The 23,084-nt window shown below is 46.5% G+C and overlaps 4 protein-coding genes across 4 annotated transcripts; 1 reads left to right on the forward strand and 3 right to left on the reverse strand.

Moving 5' to 3' along the window:
- Positions 1-6,766: 6,766 nt before the first annotated feature.
- Positions 6,767-8,116, reverse strand: LOC120655657. Its single transcript, XM_039933593.1, has 3 exons — positions 8,008-8,116; positions 7,812-7,880; positions 6,767-7,705 (listed from the first exon to the last, which is right to left on the reverse strand). Exons 1-3 carry the CDS (start codon positions 8,114-8,116, stop codon positions 7,332-7,334), a joined length of 552 nt encoding a protein of 183 aa, XP_039789527.1. The 3' UTR covers positions 6,767-7,331.
- A 2,268-nt stretch (positions 8,117-10,384) lies between these two features.
- Positions 10,385-15,588, forward strand: LOC120655661 (SNF2 domain-containing protein CLASSY 3-like). Its single transcript, XM_039933608.1, has 4 exons — positions 10,385-12,553; positions 12,770-12,910; positions 13,025-14,876; positions 15,178-15,588. The coding sequence occupies exons 1-4, from the start codon at positions 10,385-10,387 to the stop codon at positions 15,216-15,218; spliced, it is 4,203 nt and encodes a 1,400-aa protein (XP_039789542.1). The 3' UTR covers positions 15,219-15,588.
- Positions 15,589-16,327: 739 nt separating this feature from the next.
- LOC120711140 (U6 snRNA phosphodiesterase-like) lies at positions 16,328-18,584 on the reverse strand. Its single transcript, XM_039996565.1, has 6 exons — positions 18,306-18,584; positions 18,135-18,218; positions 17,508-17,757; positions 17,253-17,349; positions 17,030-17,095; positions 16,328-16,630 (listed from the first exon to the last, which is right to left on the reverse strand). Exons 1-6 carry the CDS (start codon positions 18,454-18,456, stop codon positions 16,436-16,438), a joined length of 843 nt encoding a protein of 280 aa, XP_039852499.1. The 5' UTR covers positions 18,457-18,584; the 3' UTR covers positions 16,328-16,435.
- A 1,376-nt stretch (positions 18,585-19,960) lies between these two features.
- Positions 19,961-23,061, reverse strand: LOC120711180 (protein ORANGE, chloroplastic-like). The gene is made up of 8 exons (XM_039996635.1): positions 22,567-23,061; positions 22,044-22,158; positions 21,452-21,568; positions 21,277-21,363; positions 21,097-21,173; positions 20,851-20,978; positions 20,416-20,552; positions 19,961-20,334 (listed from the first exon to the last, which is right to left on the reverse strand). Exons 1-8 carry the CDS (start codon positions 22,782-22,784, stop codon positions 20,257-20,259), a joined length of 957 nt encoding a protein of 318 aa, XP_039852569.1. The 5' UTR covers positions 22,785-23,061; the 3' UTR covers positions 19,961-20,256.
- Between the last annotated feature and the right edge of the window lie 23 nt (positions 23,062-23,084).

Raw genomic sequence — 23,084 nt, forward strand, 5'->3', positions numbered from 1 at the left:
TCCGGTCTACTGAAGGAATTAAAGAAAGTGTATTGCTCCGAGATGAGGGCAGGATAGATGCTGCTGCTTCATCATGTATTCATGTCATTGAAAGCAAACTGCAGCAGAGCCCGTCGTCGCTCGCTGCCGCAGCCGGATAGCATCAACAGCAAACCCTGCACCGACTCCTTCCTTCCATTGCTGCCCGCACGGCCGCCCCAACCGCTGCTAGGTGCTGCTCGAGATCAACGTCGTCACCAGGGATGGCAACGGGTACAAACACACTGGGTTTATCGTCTCAAACCCAAACTCATGAAAAAAATGACTCATTAAAAAGCTCGTACCCGTGATGGGTTTAAAATTGCCCAAACCCATACCCATCGGGTTAATGGATACCTACGGGTAATCCGTGGCTTTGCAACTGCAACGAGAGTCTCTGTCAACAATGGGCGAACGGCAAGCTTTTGGTGGTCCAGCTGGCTTCATGGCAATGCTCCGGCTCTCCTTTTTCCGCTGCTGTTCAAACATAGCAAGCGGAAAAAACAAACAGTTGCAGAAGCTCTTTTGGACGATCAACGGATAAGAGATGTGGCCTATGATCTGACTGTCCCACTGTTAGATGAATTTGTACAGCTATGGGAGTTAATTGATGGGGCTAACTTCGACGCAAACAATATGGAAGCTGACACTATTGTTTGGACAAGGACTGCATCCGGGGATTACTCGGCCAAATCAGTGTACAATATGCAGTTTGAAGGAGGATTGCTCTCTTTATTCCCTAAGATGGTTTGGAAGGTTTGGGCACCTGCGAAATGCAAGTTCTTCATGTGGATTATGCTACAAAATAGGGTGTGGACAGCAGATCGATTGATGCTGCGTGAATGGCCCAATTGCTTCTTTTGTCAGCTATGCTTGCGGAATTTGGAGACTGCTTTGCACTTGTTCACTGAATGCCCGGTCGCTTGCTTCATTTGGAGCTCGGTCAGTGCATGGAGTCGTTGCTCGGGCATGAACCCAACAACCTGGGATACGGCCAGAGATCTGACTACTTGGTTCTTCGACTTGGTGGGGAACTCTATCAGTAAAGAGGCAAAAGGAGCATGCTCGCTATCAATCCTGGTAGCGTGGTCGATTTGGTGTGAACGAAATCGTAGAGTTTTCGATGATGCCGTCAAGACTCCGAGCAGGATTGTAGAGGAAATAAAAGAGACCGCTAGGTTTTGGGTTTCGGCGGGGGCCAAAAACCTTGCCACCATAGTTGATAGACCTTCTAGCGAGTAATCAGTGTATTTTTTAACTCCTGTTGTGGGGCTATTCCGATGCCCCAGCCTGTGCCGATTACTTATCGGCTAAGGCTTTTGTAACTGCTGCTTCTCTTATTAATTAAAACCCGAAATCTGTCCTGGGTATTTCGAAAAAGAAAGGGGTAATCCGTGGGTCTAGACTTTACTATGCTAGTTTTTATCACAATCAACAAATTTAATATAGTAAGCATCAAATTTATAGTGTATAGGAATACAAACACTATAACTGTAAAGCAACAACACTCTACTCGCCACCAAAATATTCAGGGTTCCTTAAAATAACAAGGGAAGGAGAAGGGGTGCTAAGTTTATTATATATATATATATTTTTAAAAGACAATTTCACTAGGTTAGATCGGGTTTAAAAACACATAAGTTTACGGGTTCGGGTATTGTGGAAATAAACCCGTACCCATAAACCCAACGGGTAGGATTTTGTGCCCATTAATAAACCTATGTGGTCTAAAAGTTAACTCCAACCCGTACCCTAATGGAGTAAAAACACACTAGATTTCGGGTACGCATTGCCATCCCTCTGGACTAAATAAACTAATAAAGACTAATTGCATAAGTCGCGGCTAATTGTCAAGATGAACCAACTAACCCTAATTAGCCTATGATTAGCTAGCATATTATACTATAGCACAATATTGCTAAATCGTAGTCTTGACAATAGCATCGATTTATGCAATTAGTTTCATAATTAGCTTTTTAATCCATGAACATTAGCTTTTTAATCCCTGAACAAATAGAACCTCACTCTCTATGGTCCCGTCGACGTGCCTGGTGTGGTGACCCAAGACACATCTCCGTCTTACTTAGGTCTCATTTGATTTTTTTAAGTAGTTGCCACATCGAATGTTCGGATGTCAATTTAATATAAAACTAATTGCATAAGTTGCAACTAGAGCTCTAGACGAATCTATTAAATATAATTAATACACGATTAGCAGATGATTATTGTAGCAATTAGTGGCCAAATCATAGACTAATTAGGTTTAATAGATTTGTTTCGTAATTAAGTCACGACTTTTAAAATTAGTTTTGTAATAAATTTATATTTAGTATTTCTAATTAGTATCTAAATATATGATGTGACTGTATTTCCAAACATATCCTTACAAGCTGAGGTCATGGCCACCGTCTTGGCCTGCACCCGCCGCGCCCGTCTCATCCTCACGTCAACGACAGCGCCCCGCTGCGGGTGGCAGGTGACTCGTGCCGTCGTCATCACAGCTAGTAGTGACCGGCACGTTTACGTCACAAGCGAAAACGCAAAACTCATTGCAAGAGCACGAGATGATTCCGGGACAGTGGCTGTGTTTAGATCAGGGTGGGAAAAAAGGTCATACAGGACACCGTAGCACTCTGTAGTACTTTTTGTTTATTTGTGGCAATTGTTGTCCTACTATGACCTAACTAGGCTCAAAAGATTCGTCTCGTCGTGTACATCAAAACTATACAATTAATTTTTTATTTACCTATATTTAATGCTTCATACATGAGGTAAAAGATTTAATATAATAGGTGAATAATAAAGTTTGGAGAGAGAAATTTTGGAACACACCCAGTAACGAAAAGTCGATTTTTGTACTTGTCTGTATATGTTTCTGATGACAATCGCATCCTAGTGTGCGGATCGATGGAAATGCACACCAGTCAATTCAATCTACAGTGGCCTAGCTATGGTGAGCATGTAATCCTCGCGTTGTAACAAACTCTATTTCTTCTATTTAATATAAATAGTGCGCAGCTATTTTCTGCACATTTGAGAATAAATATATAGAAAAGATCGTGTAGGAGGAAACATGATCCAGGTCCGCTCTCATCCACAGGGTCCAGATCTCGAGACCAGAATACCAGGGTTTCTTCTTTCGCCAGAAATAAACCTTCATTCTCGGGACAGCAAATGACATCTCACGCCTGGTTGGAAAGACGAGGGATCTATCACCATGGCATTCACTCCTCACCACGAGCCAGCCGGGAGGACAGGAGAATACTCCAGGAGATCGAGTGCCTGCTGCGGATGCACGACGCGTGACGCCCCGAGTCCTGACCGACCGAAAGGCCAGAGTGGAGGACTCTCGACTGCTGCAGTGCAGAGTACTTGCGCCCGCACCTAGATAGAGCCTTTTCCGCCAACCAAAAGAGAAGCTAGCTACGCTCTGTCCCTGCTGCTCCTGACGACCACACACGACGGAACCGCACAAGGGTACAAGGCGGCTTGGGCAGTTTGGGTGTGACTGATCTTGTCAGTTCAGAACTTCAGATCATGGACAGCATCTTCACCTGTACTACCAGTACGTCCGTCCGGCATCTGTGTCCTCGTGACCTGTATAAAGGGAGAGGTGCCACCGGCAATTTCAACACGAGTTCGAGATCGAGTTCGTGCTGAAATTTTCTTTTGTAGCAAACCAAGATGGTTTGTTTCATGCCGTATCGATCCTCTGGCGAGCCGATTTCAGAAGAAATGAAGTATCCCTTTGGTAAGCAATAAATTTAGTTGGTGTTGCGGAACCAAAGACTCCTAGTGTGGTCGTCGAGTTTTTCTGTGATAGTAAATGATGGGAGGCTCACAAGCAAAACCGAATTGGCCTTGTCCTTTTAAAAACCGCATGGGATGGGCTGACATTTGCGTAAATTCACTCATTCAAAAGGGCCCGTTTGATACACATGGTCAACTGCTACTTCCTCCGTTCTGAAATGTAAGTCATTCTAGAGTTTTTAGGAAAGATTATGGTCGTGTAGAAGATATTCTCCTACGCTAATTATTAAGTATTGGAAATGTGCTAACTAAACTAGCATGCCTTTTCCCATGCACCTCCCCCACATGTACCTCCCTCTACATGGTTGCATGCACATCTTTCTATTGGGGAAGATCCGAAAACGATGCAAAATTAAAATGGTTGGGTCCACTCTCAACCTAGAATGACTTATTTGAGGACAAATTTTGAATCCTTGAATGACTTATATTTGAGGATGGAGGGAGTAAAAGTTAGCCACATCTAATTGTTAGCCAAGTTTCAAGTTAACTACTATTAGCCTAACGAAACTCAGCTAATTTAGGCTGAAATGGAGCTGATACTTAGCAAAAGATCACTTTTGCCTACCTATCTATCCCTACCTTCCACCCACCAAGGGAGGACTTATGGCGATTCTACGTTGACAGATCAATAAATGCTCATCATATCTGGCAGAACACTATAAGTCAAGGATATACTATCATCACATTTTCAGAACATGCCAACAATTAACCGGTTGGCATGTAGATCCAAATCATTTGTAACAAACATCACGTGGAACTCAACGTGCAGCTAAACCTTTTCATAACAATATAATGTGTTTTTGTTTGGGTAATTGGGTTGGTGGTTGTCGGTGGATGAACACCATAAGCAGGGATTCGTGTAACATCTGTTTAGAGATCCGGCCAGGAGTTGAACACATTGATTTCCTGTATAGCATGATTGATGAGCACACACAGATTTTACTCAGGTTCAGGCCTAGAGAATAACAACCTCATGTTCTGCTTGTCTATATATTATGTGACGGTAAAAGAATCAGAGAATACATGGAGGAGAGCTCGTGCTTGAGCTCTAGAATCTCCAAAGGCAACAACAAATCACCCTCTTCTTGCCCCAGGTCTCCTCTTTTATAGTCCAAGAGGGATCTCCATATTGGGCTGTATACAAAAAATATATGATATGTCTTCTTAAGAGCAAGTATAGTAATTAAGGTACAGTCAGCTGGCGAAATGAATTGCAACATAATCAAAATCTAACGTGGAGGAGTGAGAAACCAAGAAAGAGAATGAAGTGAGCGAGTCACAAGTCGCCGACGTGAAGCGGTGGGATGTGGGGCCTGCAGCTCTATTGGCTGCGCTGTTGCTGCACTCAGCAGCTATTGGCGGCATGCGCTGCGCTGTTCCCTCCCATTGTGTTGCCACATACTCATCACGTTGGATTTTCTTTCCACCGGCTGATGGCGACTTTATTAGCCATGCTCTAAGGCCTCCTCCAACAGGAAGAGTTAGCACCGAGCTCTAAACAATCTAAGAGACAACCCTCCCAATGATCTAGCTCTTAGCACATGGCTCATAACATAACTGATTCCACATGTCATTCTCTTATAATCTCAAAGTTTGTGTATGAAACTATCTCTTGAACAAGAGATAGCTCTTAACTTTTTGCACTATTCATCCACTAAAAAATTACTCCCTCCATATTATAATTCCTAACGTTCTAGGCCAAGGGCCCAAAATCGAAAAACTTGACGTTCTGGTGCCACGCCCTCCGTTTTGGACGGGTTTACCCTTCATGCGTATGGCGATGCCCGTTCCCGTCCATTGCGCTGCCGCCGCATTCAACACGCGCGTGCCCTCGTAACTCGCCCGCATTCAACGCGCGCATGGTCGACCTGCCTTCCAGCGACGCCCGTCGTTCCCTTCTAGCGTCAGACCTGCCTTCTGTCATTCACGCGACTTGCCTTCCATCGTTCACGCGACGCCCGCGTTCCCTTCCAGCACTTGGTCGACCCGCAGAGAGCTCGCCGCCGCCGATTAGGGTTTAGGAATCTCCATGGATCGCAGGTCGGAGGAGGTGATCGCAGTCGCCTCGGTTGAGGTGTTCGCGGGTGCCTCGGAGGAGTTGTTCGCGGACTCGGTGGATGTGTTCGTCGCGGACTCGGACACCGTCGACCCGCTAGACACCGTGCCGGAGGTGCCGGACTACGTCGAGCTCGTCGTGGACTCCATCCTTGAGGTCCCGGACTCCGTCGACCTCGTCGCGGACTCCGTCCTGGCGGTCCCAGACTCTGTCGAGGAGGTGCCAGACGACGACAACGTGGTGCACTGTCCTCGCTGCAAAACCTTCCATGCCGGCGGCGTCTCCGGCAAAGTTGAAGGAACAAAGTAATGCAACAGTGCACGACGGCATACATGATCAGTAAGGTGCACAAGCTAACATAGTTTTTCTAATGCTTTCATGCCGGCGGCGTTCAAACAATAAAGTGCAGAAGGTAACTTGTTTTTCTAATGCTTTCATGCAGGGAGACTAGCAAGTGCTTCGGCTAGCAATGAAGCTTCACAAGTAATTTGCAATGGCAACCTATCTTGCCTCTCTAGTCTTTGTTTCTGCAAGTGAGGAATCTTTATATTGTTGCAACCTTTAATCTTCATTGCTTTCTTCAAAACAGTTTGTAGTGTTACAAATATCCTGTTTGCTTTCCATGGACTATACTCCAAGAATGCCTAAAAAACATGTGGTCAAAAAATTAGATCTTTCATTGTATTAGAATCTTTACTGTATTGAAACAATCAAATGGATGATCATTTACCTCTTGCACTACTGGAATTAGATCTGTCAATGTCTTAGCATTTTTCTCGTATTGAATCGCTTGTATAGCTTGAAAGAAACCCAAATCTATAATGTTAAAATCTGGAGAATTGGCTGGCTGGCATATAAGCCTAATGTCAATCCCACCTTGCTTTGCAATCTCACAAAACTGAGGATCATTCACTTTTAAATGGCTTGGAGCATTATCTTGTTGTATGAAAATTGGCTTGTGCACATCTTCTCTTGGCCACTTTGCTTTAATTGCCGGCAACACTCTATTTATCATGAAATCTCTTATGACATCCCTTGTGATTGATTGGATTGGCTTGATTACTTGCTCACCACGCAGCCGATTATGACTACCTCTAATAGCTCGCTCAACAGTAACTAGTGGGAAACAACCTATTTTGCCATCAAACACACATACTCCATCTCTAAATCTTGGCCGAGCAACAACACACAAAAACATTATCCCAGGGATGTAATTCTTGTTCTTGCAAGTGCGGTGTGGTTCGTCTTCATCGGGTAGCAAGTAGTATCTCTCAGATTTTTGATGGAGATAGAACCATTTCTCATCAATAAACACAAAGTCAAACAAATCCTTGAACTTTGGATCATCAAGCAAACCTTGGTCGATCATGTCAATGCACCACTTCAACCTAGTCTCCTTGTTAGCACTAGTGAGGTAAGGTTTGATGCTACTAGAGTGGCGCCTAAGCTAGCCCTTTCTCAAATAACTTTGTATCCTAGATTTGCTAACACCAAGTTCTCTAGCCACATCTTCTATCGTCATTCTATTTTTGAGAGGAATGTCCCTCAATTTTTCCAAGTCAATAGGGATTGCTTTACGACCACTTCTACCTCTCTTTCGATTATGAACATTGACTGGAATATTTTGAGCAAGTTGTTCTTTACCTTGCTCCCATATGCGCTGAACTGTTCTAATCTTTACTCCAAATTGTTGACCAACAATTGTTGTGTCGTTCTTGCCAAGTTTTCCATTCTTGCTTCTCATCAACAGAGCTTGGTACACTTGTTGTCTAACATGATTAGAATAATCATGCTTCAGTTGGTTCACTTGTTCGGCATGGTCTAAATATAGAAAAAAAACAAGCTTATTCATAGTACAAAGAACTCACGGCATGATTCTAAATATAGGGGAAAACAAGCTTATTCATAGTACAATATGCATGCTTACCAGCTAGGTTTTGTACATAATCAAAATCAACAGCTCCAAATTCATCAAGTGGCAAGTTCAAATCGAATCCTATTAAAAAATAGAGCATGATAATTCAGCGACATGAGAAGAACATTGTAGCTGTACAATACATTCAGCTAGCGAAGAAGAGGTAGTACCGTTGCCATGCTTATCATGTACTCGTTCAGATCAAAGCCAGCGTTGCCGTCGTCATCTTCATGCTCATTGACATCCAAGGGAACATTGCCGTCGCCATCGTCCTCTAAACGAACGTTGATATCAAAGTCAAACAAGGAATGAGCCATTGCCGTAGTAGTGGAAGGAGAACAGCTAGCTAAGCAAGCAAGGCAATGGAGTAGTACTAGTAGATGAAGGGGTGAAGGAGGGCTATTAATAGAATTAACAACGAGCACTCGAAGCATCAGCCGTCCAGAGCGCCAAAGGAACAAAATTTCGGCCACATGAAAAAAAACACGGCCTCAAACTAGCCTCTACAGCGCGAGAACAAAAAAATTGAAATTCCAATGCTTCTGCTCGCGCCAACGTAATTCCACTGCTTTGCTTCTAAGCGCGCCAACGTGCGGGGCCAACAGTGCCATGCAAAACTAGCCTCCAGCAAAAATTTTGCTGGCCGCCAGGGTTCGACCTCAGCTCGCCACATTCACGCATCCGCTTGGTAGCCAGTTAGGCTGGTTTATTTTCTCGTACAAAGAGCAACCACAACCGTATTTATTAGGGACAAAGATGGAAAACTAACCCCTAATTAATTACTTCTTGGTTACCACAATCATGTCCTAAATGTCAAGTTTTTTTAGTATGGAGGGAGTATATAAACTAGCTAAGAGCCAACCTTTGGAGGAGGTCTAAGGTGACATGCACGCACCGCCCTTCACGAGTGCTTGTGTGTGGCAGGAGCCCCCTCCCACCTTGGAGCCCGTGCAACAAATGGGGTAAGGGAGAAAGGGAGATAGTTCTTAATGTGATTGTCCTCTTTTAATGGACATGCATTCGGTACCATAGGTGACCATTTTCTCTTTGTGTTATTGCATGCATGCATCATGCATGCGTCTCTCTCCGCCCACTTGCTCCTTCATGATGAGGGGTGTGAGAGAGAGCTTTGGAAAAGATTTGGCTGCATGCACACTCTGGGGTAGTGTACTTGGGGTGCGTGCACTCCGGGTACATGCTTTGCTCCATTAATGCTGGCAAGTGGTCCTTGTGCATGCAGTGGTGAAGCCAGGAATGGAAGGCAGGGAGCTGGTGACCCTTTTTCTTCCTTACTCCCTACCTTTCTTCATCAATGATCTCTAAAATTTTAGGGGGGCTGTGGGGGGCTCCATGGAGTTTTGGGCAGTAGGGGGGCTGGAGCCCCCTCAGCCCCCCTTAGATCCGCCCCTGTGTGCATGTCAGGATAAGGTAGCAGGTGGTAGATCTGCATACCTTTTCCTCTTTATTGAGAGAGTTGGTCGGTTCTACCAGCCTGCCATGCTGCGATGCACCACCGCGTATATCATCAGTTTGGATTTTTTTTAATAGCATCTACTTCTATAACTGTCATAACTTTTCCTTTAGGCCAAATGAAACTATCGTCTTCCGAGGTGTCGAGCTGCACCTGGGGGTCCTGGGGGGTATGGAGCTACACTCCGGAACATGGGTTAGGTAGGCCCATCTCGCATAACACTCTCTTCGTGAGTCATGGCAATCAAGAGTCTCCATGAATCATCTGCAAAGAGGATCCCATTTTCTATAGTCGACGGTGGTGTTCTATTGAAAGCCTTGGTTATAGATCACATTTAAACTTAGGCCCTGTTTAGTTACCTTCAAAATTTCAAAATTTTACAAGATTTCCCATCACATCGAATGTTTCAACGCATGCATGAAGTATTAAATGTAGCTAAATAAAATAACTAATTACATAGTTTGTCTATAATTTGCGAGACGAATCTTTTGAGCCTAATTAATCTATGATAGGATAATAATTACCAAATACAAACGAAAGTGCTATAGTACTTTACACCCAAAAATTTACGCATCTAAACAAAACCCTAGACACAATGCTTTCCATTGAAATAGTACCATTCACTCACAAACTTGTTGACCTGCGGGTTTACCACCACTACCGCAGCCAGTTCTACGGATGCCATTTTGAGGCCAGCTTACCAGGAGTAAAAGCTCTGGCCTTCATGGCTAGCAACCCAAAATAAAGCCAAAAAGACAGGTCCTCCTCATACACTACTCACACTGGCAATCTAGGCCCGCTCGTCGAATGAGCAACTCGGGTCCGCAGTCTACAGTATACACTCTACAGCCGCACGCTCCTCCAGCAAGCCTCGTGATGATCTCCGCCAACCCACCACACGCTGTTACGCCGATGACAGGTGGGCCCAGCGCGCACGAGAAACCTTTCCTTTCCCAGCTCCCGTTTCCTATTCTACGCGCGCGCACAGACAGGCCCCCGGCCGAGAGCAAAAACCCTCTTTCTCCCCTCCCCTCGCCGAGCCGCGCCGCTCCGTCTCCCCACCGCCGGCGACGTCCGCGCCGCCGTCGGCAGGGAACGGAGGTCCCCGCGAAAGATGCCGCGCGTGACCATCTTCATCGACAGCGACGACGAAGAAGAAGGCGGCGGCGGCGCCGGCCAAGCAGGGCGCGCGCTCGGGAAGGGCGCCGCGATCGCGGGCGGCGGCGAGGCCCTGAAGCTCGTCAAGCCGGAGCCCGTCGAAGATGCGGCCTTCAGGCCGCTGGGTCCGGGGGCGCTGGGGCTCGCGGTGGTGCCGATCCCGCCGCGGGCAGAAAACCCCCGCGCGCTGCCGTCGCCGCGGGCACGGAGCCCGCGCGCGCCGTCCTCGGCGCCGCCGGGCGCCGCGGCACGCCCGCCCGCCCGGCCTCAGCCCGAGATTATCGACATCTCTGAAGAACACGACGACGATTCCGGGTTCCGTGGCGCCGTGCCGCTCCGGATGGTCGAGGGGAGCGGCAGTGCCGTCAGGCGCGTCAAGGACGAGCCATTCGACGATTTCGGCAGCGATTGGGTTCCATCCCCGGCGGCGAAGCGCGCGTTGGCGGCGGTTGCGCCGCCCGGAACCTCCTGCGCGGAGAAGAGACGGAAGAGAGAGCGCCCCAGCCCCAGCAGAGCCAAGCGTGACGCGCGCGGCGACAACCACGCGTTGGACCGGAGCTCGAGCGCATCAGGGGCTGGGCGTCGCGCGGTGGGGATGCCTGATGAGGCCAGGAGCTCGAAGAAGAGGGACGATGCAAAGACCAGAGAAACAGGCAGCGGAAGCGCGGGTGGCCGGTCGCATTCGACCAATAAGAAGGCCCTCGTGCCCAGCGAGGAATCCAGGGGTGCCCCCGGCAAGGCGAGGCGTGGAGGGAGTACGAGAGGTGGCGGGAGGAGCCGCAGTGCTTTGCCGGCGAGCTGGAGCGGGACCACGGTCGGGTCCAGGATCCGGTCAAGGTCGCGTCAGCAGGGGAGAGTGCAGTATGCTGCGTATCCTGCTCGAGTGCCGTCCGAGGAAACAGAGGAGGACGAGGACGAGGATGAAGAGGAGGTGCAGAAGCAGGAGCAGACAAGAGGGGAAGATGTGGAGGCGATGGAGGTGGATGACGATGAGGACAGTGGGGCTGCCAATGAAGTAGCCCAAGAGCGTGAGCAGGAAGAGGATGTGGAGGGAAGAAGCAGCAGCCAGGACGGCCATGGCGATAGTGAGGATGAATACAAAGAAGGCAAAGATTCTGCTGCTGTTGCTGATAATGAGGAGGAGGAGGCGGGGGGAAAGGAATTGTTGGAGGACGAAGGTGACAATCAAGAAGACAGCCATAGCATCTACGACGCCCAAGAAGAAGATGAAGATGAAGATGAAGAATCTGACGATGAGCAGGAATTGGATGAAGCAGAGGAGATGCAGCCATTCACGCCTAGCAACGCTACGGCAGGTGGCAGTGTCAGGTCAGGAGCCGACGGCCCCCGAGTCTTCAGGAGAAGGATTTTTGAGGGGATACATTTGCTTGAAAACCCAGACAAGACTGTTGGCAAGGGTATTGAAGGGCGGACACGATCAAAGCGAAAATGCAAGGACAAGAAACTGCTCAGACGGGGAACTTTCAGTAAACCTTACAATATTGATATTCCAGACTCAACATCAGATTCTGAAGAGGATACTGTAGTACCACCAGAGCCTCAGCCAGTGCTAATGTCATCAAGTGACGAAGGCACCAGGATTTTTGGCAAAAGAAAGCGCAGAAGGGCAAGAAACAAGGGACGGCATAAAAGACTGAGTACCAGTAGTGATGAGTCTATGGAGTACACAGCATATGCAAAGGATGCCGGGCAGCCTTTTCGGAGGCTGAAGAAGGGGGTTTCCAATCTGCAGGTTGGCAAGGATGGTTCAAATCCTGGCCGTGCCAAATACAATGGCCCAAATGGTCGGAATCCGATGGGCATGGCCAATACACGGGTTGATATTTCCTTCAAAAGAAAGGCACGTATGATTAGGATGAAGCGCGGTCGAGCAGCAAGATCTGCTTATGATGAACTACTCAACTCCTTGTTTGCCGAATGGGAGAATCATATAGATGTTCCTGATCTTGCAGAAACTGGAAATAGTTTGCCTTTGGTGTTCTCATTCGGAGATGAGGATGAACCATACGAAAAAACAGAAAATGACAAGTATCAGGAAGATTTGTGGAGGGAATATGACATTGCTTTTGAATCCATGAATATTGGTTCTCACACTTGTGAAGAGGTATTTAACGTCTGTTATGTCATTCGGTTTATATTTTGTTTCTAATAAACGGGTCTCTGAGTTTACAGATATTGCATTTAGTTTGGAGTAGTATTGTGTTTGAGTTCCTCTCAGAAAAGTGCTTGCATTGATGGATTCTGTGGATTACGCAATTTCATTTACACCAATTGATTTACAATACCAATAAAAGGCTAATGCTTACATTATTGTGCTCAGGATGGGAAAGAAGTTCCTCCAGTGGAACAAACTTCATGCAAAAACGGGAAGCATGAATTCATTATCGATGAACAAATAGGAGTTCGGTGCAAGCATTGTAATGTTGTCGATCTTGAGATCAGACATGTATTTCCTGCTATGGTAAGAAAAATGTTCAATACTAGTATACAACATGTTTCACAAAGACCTGATTATGCCTCGCTAGGTAGCACCAATTTCCTTATTAAGATTAAATTTACTTTCCTTGTCCAACAGGGGAAATTTTCTGCAGAAAGGGAATCAGCAATTGAACCTGAGTTGGACTGGATGTGTAAGGAAATGCTCAATCTTTTTGAAGAAAATGATGTGCTGGTATCAAATGGACGTGAGGTACCATGCAATTTTGGTGGTCACAAATCTGGTTCAGTCTGGGATCTCATTCCTGGGGTCAAGGAAGACATGTTTCCACACCAGCAGGATGCATTTGAGTTCATGTGGACTAAGCTGGCAGGAGGTACTACAATTGAACAGTTAAAGCACAACGCGAACACTGATGGAGGTGGCTGTGTTATCTCTCATGCCCCTGGAACAGGAAAGACCCGACTAGCAATCACATTTGTTCAATCCTACCTTGAGGTCTTCCCGCACTGTAGCCCCGTGATCATTGCTCCAAGGGGGATGTTATCTACATGGGAGAAGGAGTTCAGGAAATGGAAGGTGAAGCTCCCTTTTCATGTACTGAATTCCACTGAGATCAACTGGAGTGAAGATAAGACCATCCAAGAACAGGCTGCAAAGAATGGAACTTTTCATCGGAGGTTATTGACAGAAAAAATGGATCAAAATTATAGGAGATTGGTGAAGCTAGGGTCCTGGATGAATGGTACCAGCATAATTGGTGTGAGCTACTCGCTTTTCAGGAAGCTAGTGAATGATGAAGGCATGGATGGGGATAAGGTGACAAAGCTCCTTCTTGAGAAACCTGACCTGCTTGTCCTTGATGAAGGGCACACGCCAAGGAACAAGAAAAGCCTTATCTGGAAGGTTCTTAGAGAAGTCCGCACTGAAAAACGAATAATTCTGTCGGGGACTCCGTTCCAAAACAACTTTGAGGAGCTTTATAACACCTTGTGTCTTGTCAGGCCAAAGGATGCAATTCTTTTGGAGAAGGGTGAGGGAAAAGATTTCTGGACTTCATTGAGATTGAGTGACATCACAAAGGCAAACATAGATCAAATAAGGAAAAAACTCGACCCTGTTGTGCACATCCATAGTGGTAAATTTCTTCAGAAGTCTCTGCCAGGACTGAGAGAATCCGTTGTGATTCTGAACCCTCTTCCTTATCAGAAAGAAGTGATCGCATGTATGGAGAAGACTATGGCAATAGGTCTTGAGGGGGAATATAAGATCTCACTTGCATCGATACATCCATCCCTCATTGCCAGAGCAAAATTGTCTGAGGAGGAGGAGTCTATGGTGGACAAGTCCAAGCTAGAGAGTTTACGGTCCTGTCCATCTGAAGGGGTTAAAACGAGGTTTGTTTTGGAGATTGTCAATCTTTGTGAAGCGTTAAATGAGAGGGTGCTCGTATTCAGTCAATATCTTGATCCATTGTCCTTGATCATGGAGCAGCTGAAGGCAAGGTTCAATTGGGCTGAAGGCAAAGAGATCCTGTTAATGAGTGGAAACGTCCTGGTTAAAAATCGCCAAACCATGATGGAGGCTTTCAATAACATGAAAAGCAAGGCCAAGGTAATGCTTGCATCAACAAAGGCATGCTGTGAAGGCATTACACTTATTGGGGCATCACGTGTGGTTCTACTTGATGTCGTGTGGAACCCTTCAGTTGGAAGGCAAGCGATCGGTCGAGCTTACAGAATTGGTCAGGAGAAGATTGTGTACACATACAATCTAATTGCAGAAGGCACAGCAGAGAAGAGCAAATATGACAGACAAGCTAAGAAGGAGCACATGTCTAAATTGCTCTTTTCAAAAGAAGCGGAGCACGGTGACTTACCACCAGAACTAACATTCACTGATAGGATTTTGGAAGAAATGACTGCCCGTGACGACCTCAAAAAATTGTTTGTAAAGATTTACGTTGATAATCAAACCGACGGGTCATCTGGTAAGTGAAGATTCTGATATTTTCAATCTTATTATTTGCGCAGTAGATTCTGTCTTCATTGTGTGTGTTTATTGTTATTTGTCTTACATTTTGATAATGTAGATGTTGTTTATATGCTACCCATTCCTGCTTTATTGTTCTTTTATTGAAACTTGTAAGTTTAGAAGAAGATGTGTGTCCTTGATAAGTACGTGCAGTACAGATGACTACTAACCATCTGTACATCACGCCGTGCTAGTAATTTTCATTTTAATTGTTTGAAGTACCAGTCATGATGTTGTGTTCTTTTCTGTGGATGCAGGAGAGATGGAGAAGAACACTACATGTCCAGATACCTCATAATATGAAACAGAACGGAAGAAATCGATGATGAACCCTAAAACAGATGACATACTATCGAGATGCTGTTGCTGCCAGGGAAATTTGGTGGATTTTTTGTGCTCTAAGGCCTCAGATCCATTAGCGTTCCAAGCTGGAGCCAAACAGGATGGCCTAGAAGTTCATCATGACACAGCACCATTAGATGATCTGTGGCTAAACCTGCGAAGTGGATTATGTTCATTGTGTCACTTAGTATTGATTGCAATTGCATTCTTTCTAATTTTCCATTCTGGTGCATTGATGAATATGATATGCACAGAACACAGCTATTTATCCTAGCTGGTCTTTTCAATGTCTTTATTAACAAGTAGTACCATCTGCAGTTTTAACACTTCTTGCATTTCTGTTACATGATTTGGAATTTTGGATGATGCTACCAAATGTTCTTTTGAATTTATGATTCTTATGTAACGAAACTGAACAATCTCGTGCCATTTACATGAGCAGGTGAAAAAGTTTACCGTACAGTAGAGCCTAGAATGTACGGGCAAGGATAGAGATATTGGCACTCACTGAACAAAGCTGCACTCGCTGATTACCATTTTTATTGAGATATTGGCATAATGGCATCAGTATGCCTTTCATTTAACTAAGAACTAGAGTACACAAAGTGACTCGCCAAATATCCTCAGTAAATTGTGAGTGGGCAGGTAATTGCTAATTCAGTATCCGACAGTAAGAATTGGCCATCTCCTCTGCCTGTTCCATTTGTCAAATTTCTGTGTCTCTGCTCTTTCCAGGATATCAACCTGTTGAGCATTTGACATTTGTAACTATTTATTATCATTAATTCACACGATGCTACAGCCACATGCATGGTCATCGCCAGGAACAGTCAAGGAAGCAGATTCAGAGGGCTGTGTTGATCAGGTCCATTTGTATTTGCTCAGTTGAACTCAGCAGAAGTGGGTGTTATATAAGGAATTCTAGTTGGGGAGAGCTAAACAAGGTAGCAGAATCACACAGTTTGGTCTTTTTTTTGTACCATAGCTATTACTGTATTTCATTAGAGCTCTTTATCATTGTGATCAATGTGTGAATTTCATGGAAAAATTTAACAGTAATGTCAATGTGCCGAAGAACATAACTTTGTATTTTACTGTTTCAGTCACGAGAATTGACCCGAACTAACAGATGTCAGTACCTCAAAGCTTCAGAAATTGTAATTCATGTGTGTTTCAATCTGCAACTTTACAGATATCATGCACCTTCTTACCTACTTTACAAACTACACGACTGAACTTGCATCGAACATTACATTTTTGTAATGAGGTCATACTGCTCTGATATTTTTCAATGTCCTTTATTGCCTGCTTCAGTTTGCCGCTGATATCACCCAATGCCCACACCAACGAAATATGTGGCCGTGGATTCTGCCAAATGATCAGATGATAGTTAAATAATTTTGTTTAAATTTGGTGACAATATTAGAAGTATTTTTATGAAGTTCTAGTCATTTTAGTCTCACAGAGATTCCTAATTATTTCTTCACGTAGTATGTACTGATATTCAAACCCAACTACTATTAGATATACATAAAAAAAATACCAGCTTCCTTTTTTGCATCCCATTGGCCTTAGGTACATGTCAGACAATTCCACCGTAAGGAACTACGGATGAATTGGCAATTGAAGTTCCTTGCTTTTATTTACGAACAAGGTGCTAGATTTATCTGTTCATATGAAGTTATGTGAAATCAAGGAAAGCTACACGTTCCATATTATCTTATCACTCATCGAACACAAAGAATGCACAACTTAAATATCAATTACCTTGTAAAACTCAGGAAGACCATGCAATCGATATATTTCATCTACCATAAGTATCTGCTTACTTATCTGCAAGGAAAATTGAGGGTAATAAGCAAAGAGTGCACTCCATAAGGTTCTCATCTCATGAAAATTCAATATAAGACAAGACACTAGGAAGACAAATTGAACCATAGACCCATAGTGCATATAAACACAAGAAGGTGCAGACATATACTGTAAATACCTCCGGCAAACCAGTTCTTGTAACTTCTAGTGAAAGAAACGACCGTGTACAATCGTCATTGACAAAGTGCTCCCACTTATTGAACTCCATCCAGTACCTTCATTCCACATGTATAAAGCATCACCATCAGTGACAACGAGACAAAAAAGTACAATAAAGTATACTGGGCAACTAGAATCCTGTACAGGGTAATGCATCCACAGTGGGGACAAACTATAAGTCACTAAGCAGCGAAGTTCTTAAGAGATGACTAACTGTTGTTGTGACTGGAACTTTTGGCGAAGCATTGCAATGAAGGAGTCAATTTGATGCACCTGAACTGCAACAGGTCTTCCTAAGCTTACATGAAACTCCCTGCTCAGAAGCACTTTCTCAAGCTTATGTTCATCTTTGCACAACTCAGAAAGTGCATAGTCTGCATCAACAGCATAAAGATCCGGCACAAGAGATGCAGCTCTTTTCATAGCAAGGGCCAGCTGTTTCTTTGCATCAGAAGGTATGAAAACTGCATAAGACATAGCTACATATAAGTGAGGAGCAGTTCTAGTTTTTTTTTTTTGAAAAAAGGGTCGCAATTCTAGCTCTACAAGTGAGTTCAGTAAAAACTGCAGCAGTAGCATCATACGATGAGCACAATTTGAAGCCAAACTTGACGGCTAATACAGGGAGTAGCAGACCTCCCTGTTGTAGTTTTAGTGTAGTCGTAGAAGTGTATGTTGCTAAGTTTTTATTGTCAAATTCTTCCTAATTCGTTTCATTGAGCCAGAACAACCAGGTTGAGCTAGGATCGAACCTATGAATTTGATCCTAGATATCTTATTGCACATGCCCATCGCAGGATGACAACAATGTCTAGCGCGGCCAACAAGGAAAAGCACAGACCAGGGATGTAGACATGCAGAGCGTAGTTGCCTTCCACATGGGGGAAGCTCCGGACGCGACTCCCTTGCGCCATCGCTGAGTAATCTGCAACAACAGGTGGGCACAGTCCCCAGATACCGTCAGCGCATCAGCAGCGAATGCTCGAAGAGAAGGGGGCGCGAGGAATCATGCCTACGAAGTTGGGGGGCTGGAGGAGTTCGAGGGGAGGCGGAGGGAGCAAGGCCGAAGGTTCCGGAATCTCCGGATCGCCGGCGGGGACGGCCGCCGGCTCGCCGCCATCGGAGTCGGAGTCGGACGCGTAGTTCGCCATGAGCGCGTCCATCGGCGCCTTGAACCCACCAGCGGCTGCCTGGATCGGATCGGCTCCGGCTGGACACACGCCGGCCGAGTCGATGGGGGGTCGGAGCGCCGCGCTCAACGGTTCAAGTGCAGGTCCGGCCCGCTGCGATTTTGGAATCGGAGGCGGCGGAACCGGGAACTATTTGGTAGCCACACGAACCACTTACCGTGTGTGTTGCGGGATTAATGAGTTGGGTTGGATCCAACCCGGATTTTGGGAACGGATCCGATCCATCCATTGTTTGGTTGTACTTCTGATTTTGGGGACGTAGTGAACCCATTTCATGTTTGGTTAAAGACATTGAGAATACGGGTTGGATGGCATGATAACACCGTTAATGAGGGTCCCACTTGCCACCAATGGACCCCACCTGTCAACATCTCACTTTTTTCTTTTTCTTTTTCTTTTTTTCTCTCTCTTATCTTCTTCCTCAGCCCGACGAGAGGGGGGCGCATGCCGCGCAGCTCGTCGTCCCCCCGCCGCCGGCCTCCTCCGCCCCCGGCCACGCTGCGCGGCCCCCGACGGCCTGCGCTCGGCCCCCCGCCGCCGGCCGGGCTGCGCGGCCCCGCCGAAGCCTCCACCCCGGTCTCCTCCGCCTTCACCAGATCCGGCCGCCTGCTGTGGCCTCCTCCGCCTTGCCCTGCGGCGCTCGCCGGCCCCGGCCTCCTCTGCTCGCCATGGCCTCCGCCCGCCTCGGCCTCCTCCGTTCGCCGTCGCCGCGGCCGGCCCCACCTCCTCCTCCTCCCGCCGCCGTGGCCGGCCTGGCCTCCTCCGCCCGCCGCCGCCGCGGCCGGCCCCGACTCCTTCGCCCTCCGCCGCGGCCGGCCCGCCTCCTCTGCCCGCCGCCGCGGCCCGCCCTGCCGCCGTGGCCCCGGCCTCCGCCGCCCGTCGACGTCGCCTCGGCCTCCTCCGCCCGTCGCCTTCGCCGTCGCCGTGGCCGTCGCCCCGGCCTCGCCCAGTCGTCCGCCCGTCGCCCGCGGTGAAGAGTGAAGACGGAACCCAGACGGAGGAAACGGGGGTAGGACTCGTCCGCTGGATTTTGGCGGGCGAGTCCGACCCGGATTTGAGCCGAATATTCCCATCCGGGTCGGACCCAACCCCCTCCAACCTCCATCCAAACATCAGAAAAAGAGGTTCAACCCATACGGGTTGGACCCTACCCTTCAACCAAACACACGGTTAGCCGTCGTTGAGCAGTGTCTGGTTGGAACTCGGAACTCGGAAGACCAAAGGAGACGCTACGATGCAGCATTGTCTCGAGTTGAATGGCTAAGTGACATGTTAACACTACTTACATTTTTCTGGCTGCACCTGCACATCGTCTCAGTCGCTAACCAGCTGGAGATAGTGTAGATTCAAGCACGGCTGAAACACCGGCTCAAGAGTCAAGAGAGCATCAATGGCGCGCCAGCTCAAGGAGAGCATCAATGGCATCGACCACCAAGTTTTTTTTTCTCAGGATGTAAGAACACGTACTACATGAGTAAGTAACCGAATTCATTCGTGAACCGTGATATTGAATCATTAGCATTGGATAAACCATACAAATTCTAGTACTAAGTACAATGCAAAACACAATTTATTCTTTCGGACAACATACACCTCTGCATTCTTCAGTTCAATCCTATTCGTATATACCGTACAAGGATCGAATATGGCGTGGTGCTGTGCTACACATGCCAGCAGTCGATTCAGGTTCGGCGTATCCGTGATTCGTTTGTCGATGCTATTATCTACAAGCAGCTTCCACAGGGTACAAGAGTTCCTGGACTTGGGCATGCCTCAAATAAAGGGATCGATCCGAGGGTCATGCTCGCTTGCCATTGCCATTCCAGTGCAGAGGCATGTTGGGCACATCACCTGAAATTTACACAATTGATTGATGTGTGATGATCAGAGTCTGCATTGAGAAATGGATCAGCGTGTAAGAAGCCAACTTACCTTTCCTGCGCCTGAGCAATTCGGGCATCTCTCTGTCCTTGGTGCCGACAAAGGCTGATCACCATCACTGAACGTCGAAACCGGCTCTGTGAGCACAAGGGCACCTGTGCTTGAACAGCGGGCACAGGCAAGGTATCCTACAGCCATGAACATGGAACTCTTAATGCCCAAACAAACAGTAAATTCAGCTTACAGACATCATGTAACTATGCATTAAAATTCATCCTAGTATTATAATCCAAGTGTCAACGTCTTCTAGCTGCACTAAAACTGAAAGCAACGAACTTTACAATCCATTTCAGTCTTCAACATGGCTTCAGGCCAGGACAGATAATCTTGGACCATATAGCTGCAGAAAGATTAGTGACATACGGAATCCTCCCTAGAAACAATGTTCATTACCAGCAAGATAAAGCTTTGGTGAGGAAAACTTACCGGTTCCTAAACAATATTTGCACCGTTTATGCTCCTGCTGCTTCACATTGTTTATCTCAACAACCATTAGGGCGGAGATAACTCCAACCGCTCCGCCTGAGAACGATGCTACAATGGGATCTACCTGACTGCAGTGCAGGTAGACAAATGAAGAGAGAAACAAAGTAGTTGTGGTATATCAGTCTTAATTTCCCCAGCTAGATGTTTCTTATAATAGATTAGTGGGCAACGGAATAGTGGTCCTACCTCAATTGCATGGGCAGATGAACGCTGCGGATGAAGTCTTCATAAGATGTGCCGCCTAGACCGAGTTTAAGTTCCAGCTGCACAGAGCACATTAAGTTGTTAAGAACCTATGCATTTTGTACGACAATATAACCAATAATGGCAACATCGGTAATTACAAAATTGAGAATTGTAACTTACTATTGGTGCAAGAAAACCACCAAACACCATTATCCCAGCAATGAGGGTGAAACATGTAGCATAGTAGACCTTTAGATTAGCTGCACTCTGTACACACAAAGTAAAATTTTGGTACCTCAGTAAACAACCATGCATCGTAGTGTCAATCAAATGTAGAAAAGGAACAAATACGTACCAGCGGAGGCAAGAATGGAATAAATGATGGAAAATCAGGAAGCTCCCGATCAGGTTCTTCAACTGAAATTCCGAGTTCTGCATTTTTTATTCTTTGTTGTATCCTCAGCCGGCGAATCTATGAACAAGACAAATGAAAACTAAAGATATAAAAGGCCAAAAAAAGAGAATATGATACAGCCTTTGGCACCACTACAACCAGAATTCACTAGAAGCTGTAACTAGGAGAACTCAATCTGAGGTATATAGTGCAATAAGATCCACAAGACATGCACATGCAAAGATCAGTGGATGTCTCCAGTTCAGCTCACTATAACATGGATGCCTAGAAGAAAGATTCGCTATCACAACAGCAAACATATACCCAACTACACTATACTTGAGTCTAATTTCAAATAAAGCGCGACTAGTTTGTCCTAGCTCTGGATCACTGGATGTGACCATTCAACCTTAATTGTGTGGCAGTAACATATGATGGTACCATTTTTTTAAGTATTATCTCTTTTGACAAACAATTCCATACATGCCAAGCTTCCAAAGCTACAATTTAAGACAGTAATATGTATATAACAAAGAAGACAAAGTAAACACACCTCCTCCATATGCAAGAAAATCTTGTTTCGGCGGCTCCTAATGTTATCCTGAATCTCCTGCAAATCCAGCTTTGCAAAATCTTGTACTGTCTCAGGTCCCTCAATGATGCAAAACCTGCAAGCCAAGCCAGGCAGGGTTCAATGCTATTGCTCCTTCCCAAAAGTAGCTCCTTCCAACAGAAAACCACACCAGATTGCTATTGCTACATGTACAAGACTAGAATATATTCATCAATAGTTCAAGGACAGCATTTCATCAGTTAGATCCAACAGAAAGACCTAAGTTGACCCGACATATTCAATTTGTACTTGATCGATACATCAGAAGCTGCGCTAAGCAACAAGGTCATGACTAATCGAGACTCAGAAGCCTACTCCTGAGTCTAAACCGGTAAATCTGCAAAAAGGTAGGCGTGCTCGCGGGCAGCAGCACGCCCACGGAAAACAGGATGGTTCGATCACAAGCTCACAAGCAACAGCCAAGCAGCGAAACTACCAACTCCTCGCGAGATAGCATTTTTACCCTGGCGACAAAACGGCCTGGTCGTCTCCGACCCCGAACGGCGGTGTAGGCGACGAGGACGGCAGGTCGGGGGTGCCACCGGACGCCGCTGCGGAGGCCGCCACGCGCCACCTGCGGGCGGGCAGCAGCGGGCGCAGCCGCTCGGCGTGGGCGCGCAGCGGCCGGAGCCGCCCGGCCCCGAAGCCACTGCAGGCAAGCATGCGGCCGGAGCAGAGCATCGCCGGCGACGCGCTCCTCGCTCGAAATCAGATTTTACTAGCTGCTTTGCCTATGGATAGAGGAGACGACACCTCGAGGGCGACGGATCGGGCGTGAGACGGGCTGTATAGCAGGTTGGCTTTGTCGGCAACGGCGAATCGGAGGGCGGAGGCGGTGGCGGCCTGATCGGTGGAGCGGGGAAGATGAGCGTGGCGGCAGCAAGTAGCGGAGCTCGTGTTTTCTTTTTTCTAGACGTATTGTCTGCTATCGGAAAAAATGGCGAGTGGGATATATAGCCGGATAGGAGAAGAAAGAAAAAA

Source organism: Panicum virgatum, chromosome 1K, assembly GCF_016808335.1.
Source record: "Panicum virgatum strain AP13 chromosome 1K, P.virgatum_v5, whole genome shotgun sequence".
NCBI classification, from domain to species: domain Eukaryota; kingdom Viridiplantae; phylum Streptophyta; class Magnoliopsida; order Poales; family Poaceae; genus Panicum; species Panicum virgatum.

Coding starts and splice junctions, on each gene's coding strand:
- LOC120655657 (XM_039933593.1), bottom strand. CDS start 8,116: ATGGCTCATTCCTTGTTTGACTTTGATATCAACGTTCGTTTAGAGGAC. Junction 7,881..8,007: donor AGATGACGACGGCAACGCTG/GCTTTGATCTGA, acceptor ATTTTTTAATAG/GATTCGATTTGAACTTGCCA. Junction 7,706..7,811: donor TTATGTACAAAACCTAGCTG/GTAAGCATGCAT, acceptor TTCTATATTTAG/ACCATGCCGAACAAGTGAAC.
- LOC120655661 (XM_039933608.1), top strand. CDS start 10,385: ATGCCGCGCGTGACCATCTTCATCGACAGCGACGACGAAGAAGAAGGC. Junction 12,554..12,769: donor GTTCTCACACTTGTGAAGAG/GTATTTAACGTC, acceptor TATTGTGCTCAG/GATGGGAAAGAAGTTCCTCC. Junction 12,911..13,024: donor GACATGTATTTCCTGCTATG/GTAAGAAAAATG, acceptor CTTGTCCAACAG/GGGAAATTTTCTGCAGAAAG.
- LOC120711140 (XM_039996565.1), bottom strand. CDS start 18,456: ATGGACGCGCTCATGGCGAACTACGCGTCCGACTCCGACTCCGATGGC. Junction 18,219..18,305: donor CCAGCCCCCCAACTTCGTAG/GCATGATTCCTC, acceptor CTGTTGTTGCAG/ATTACTCAGCGATGGCGCAA. Junction 17,350..17,507: donor AAGTTCCAGTCACAACAACA/GTTAGTCATCTC, acceptor TGTGGAATGAAG/GTACTGGATGGAGTTCAATA.
- LOC120711180 (XM_039996635.1), bottom strand. CDS start 22,784: ATGCTCTGCTCCGGCCGCATGCTTGCCTGCAGTGGCTTCGGGGCCGGG. Junction 20,553..20,850: donor CAAATATTGTTTAGGAACCG/GTAAGTTTTCCT, acceptor TCATGGCTGTAG/GATACCTTGCCTGTGCCCGC. Junction 20,335..20,415: donor ATTGCTCAGGCGCAGGAAAG/GTAAGTTGGCTT, acceptor TGTAAATTTCAG/GTGATGTGCCCAACATGCCT.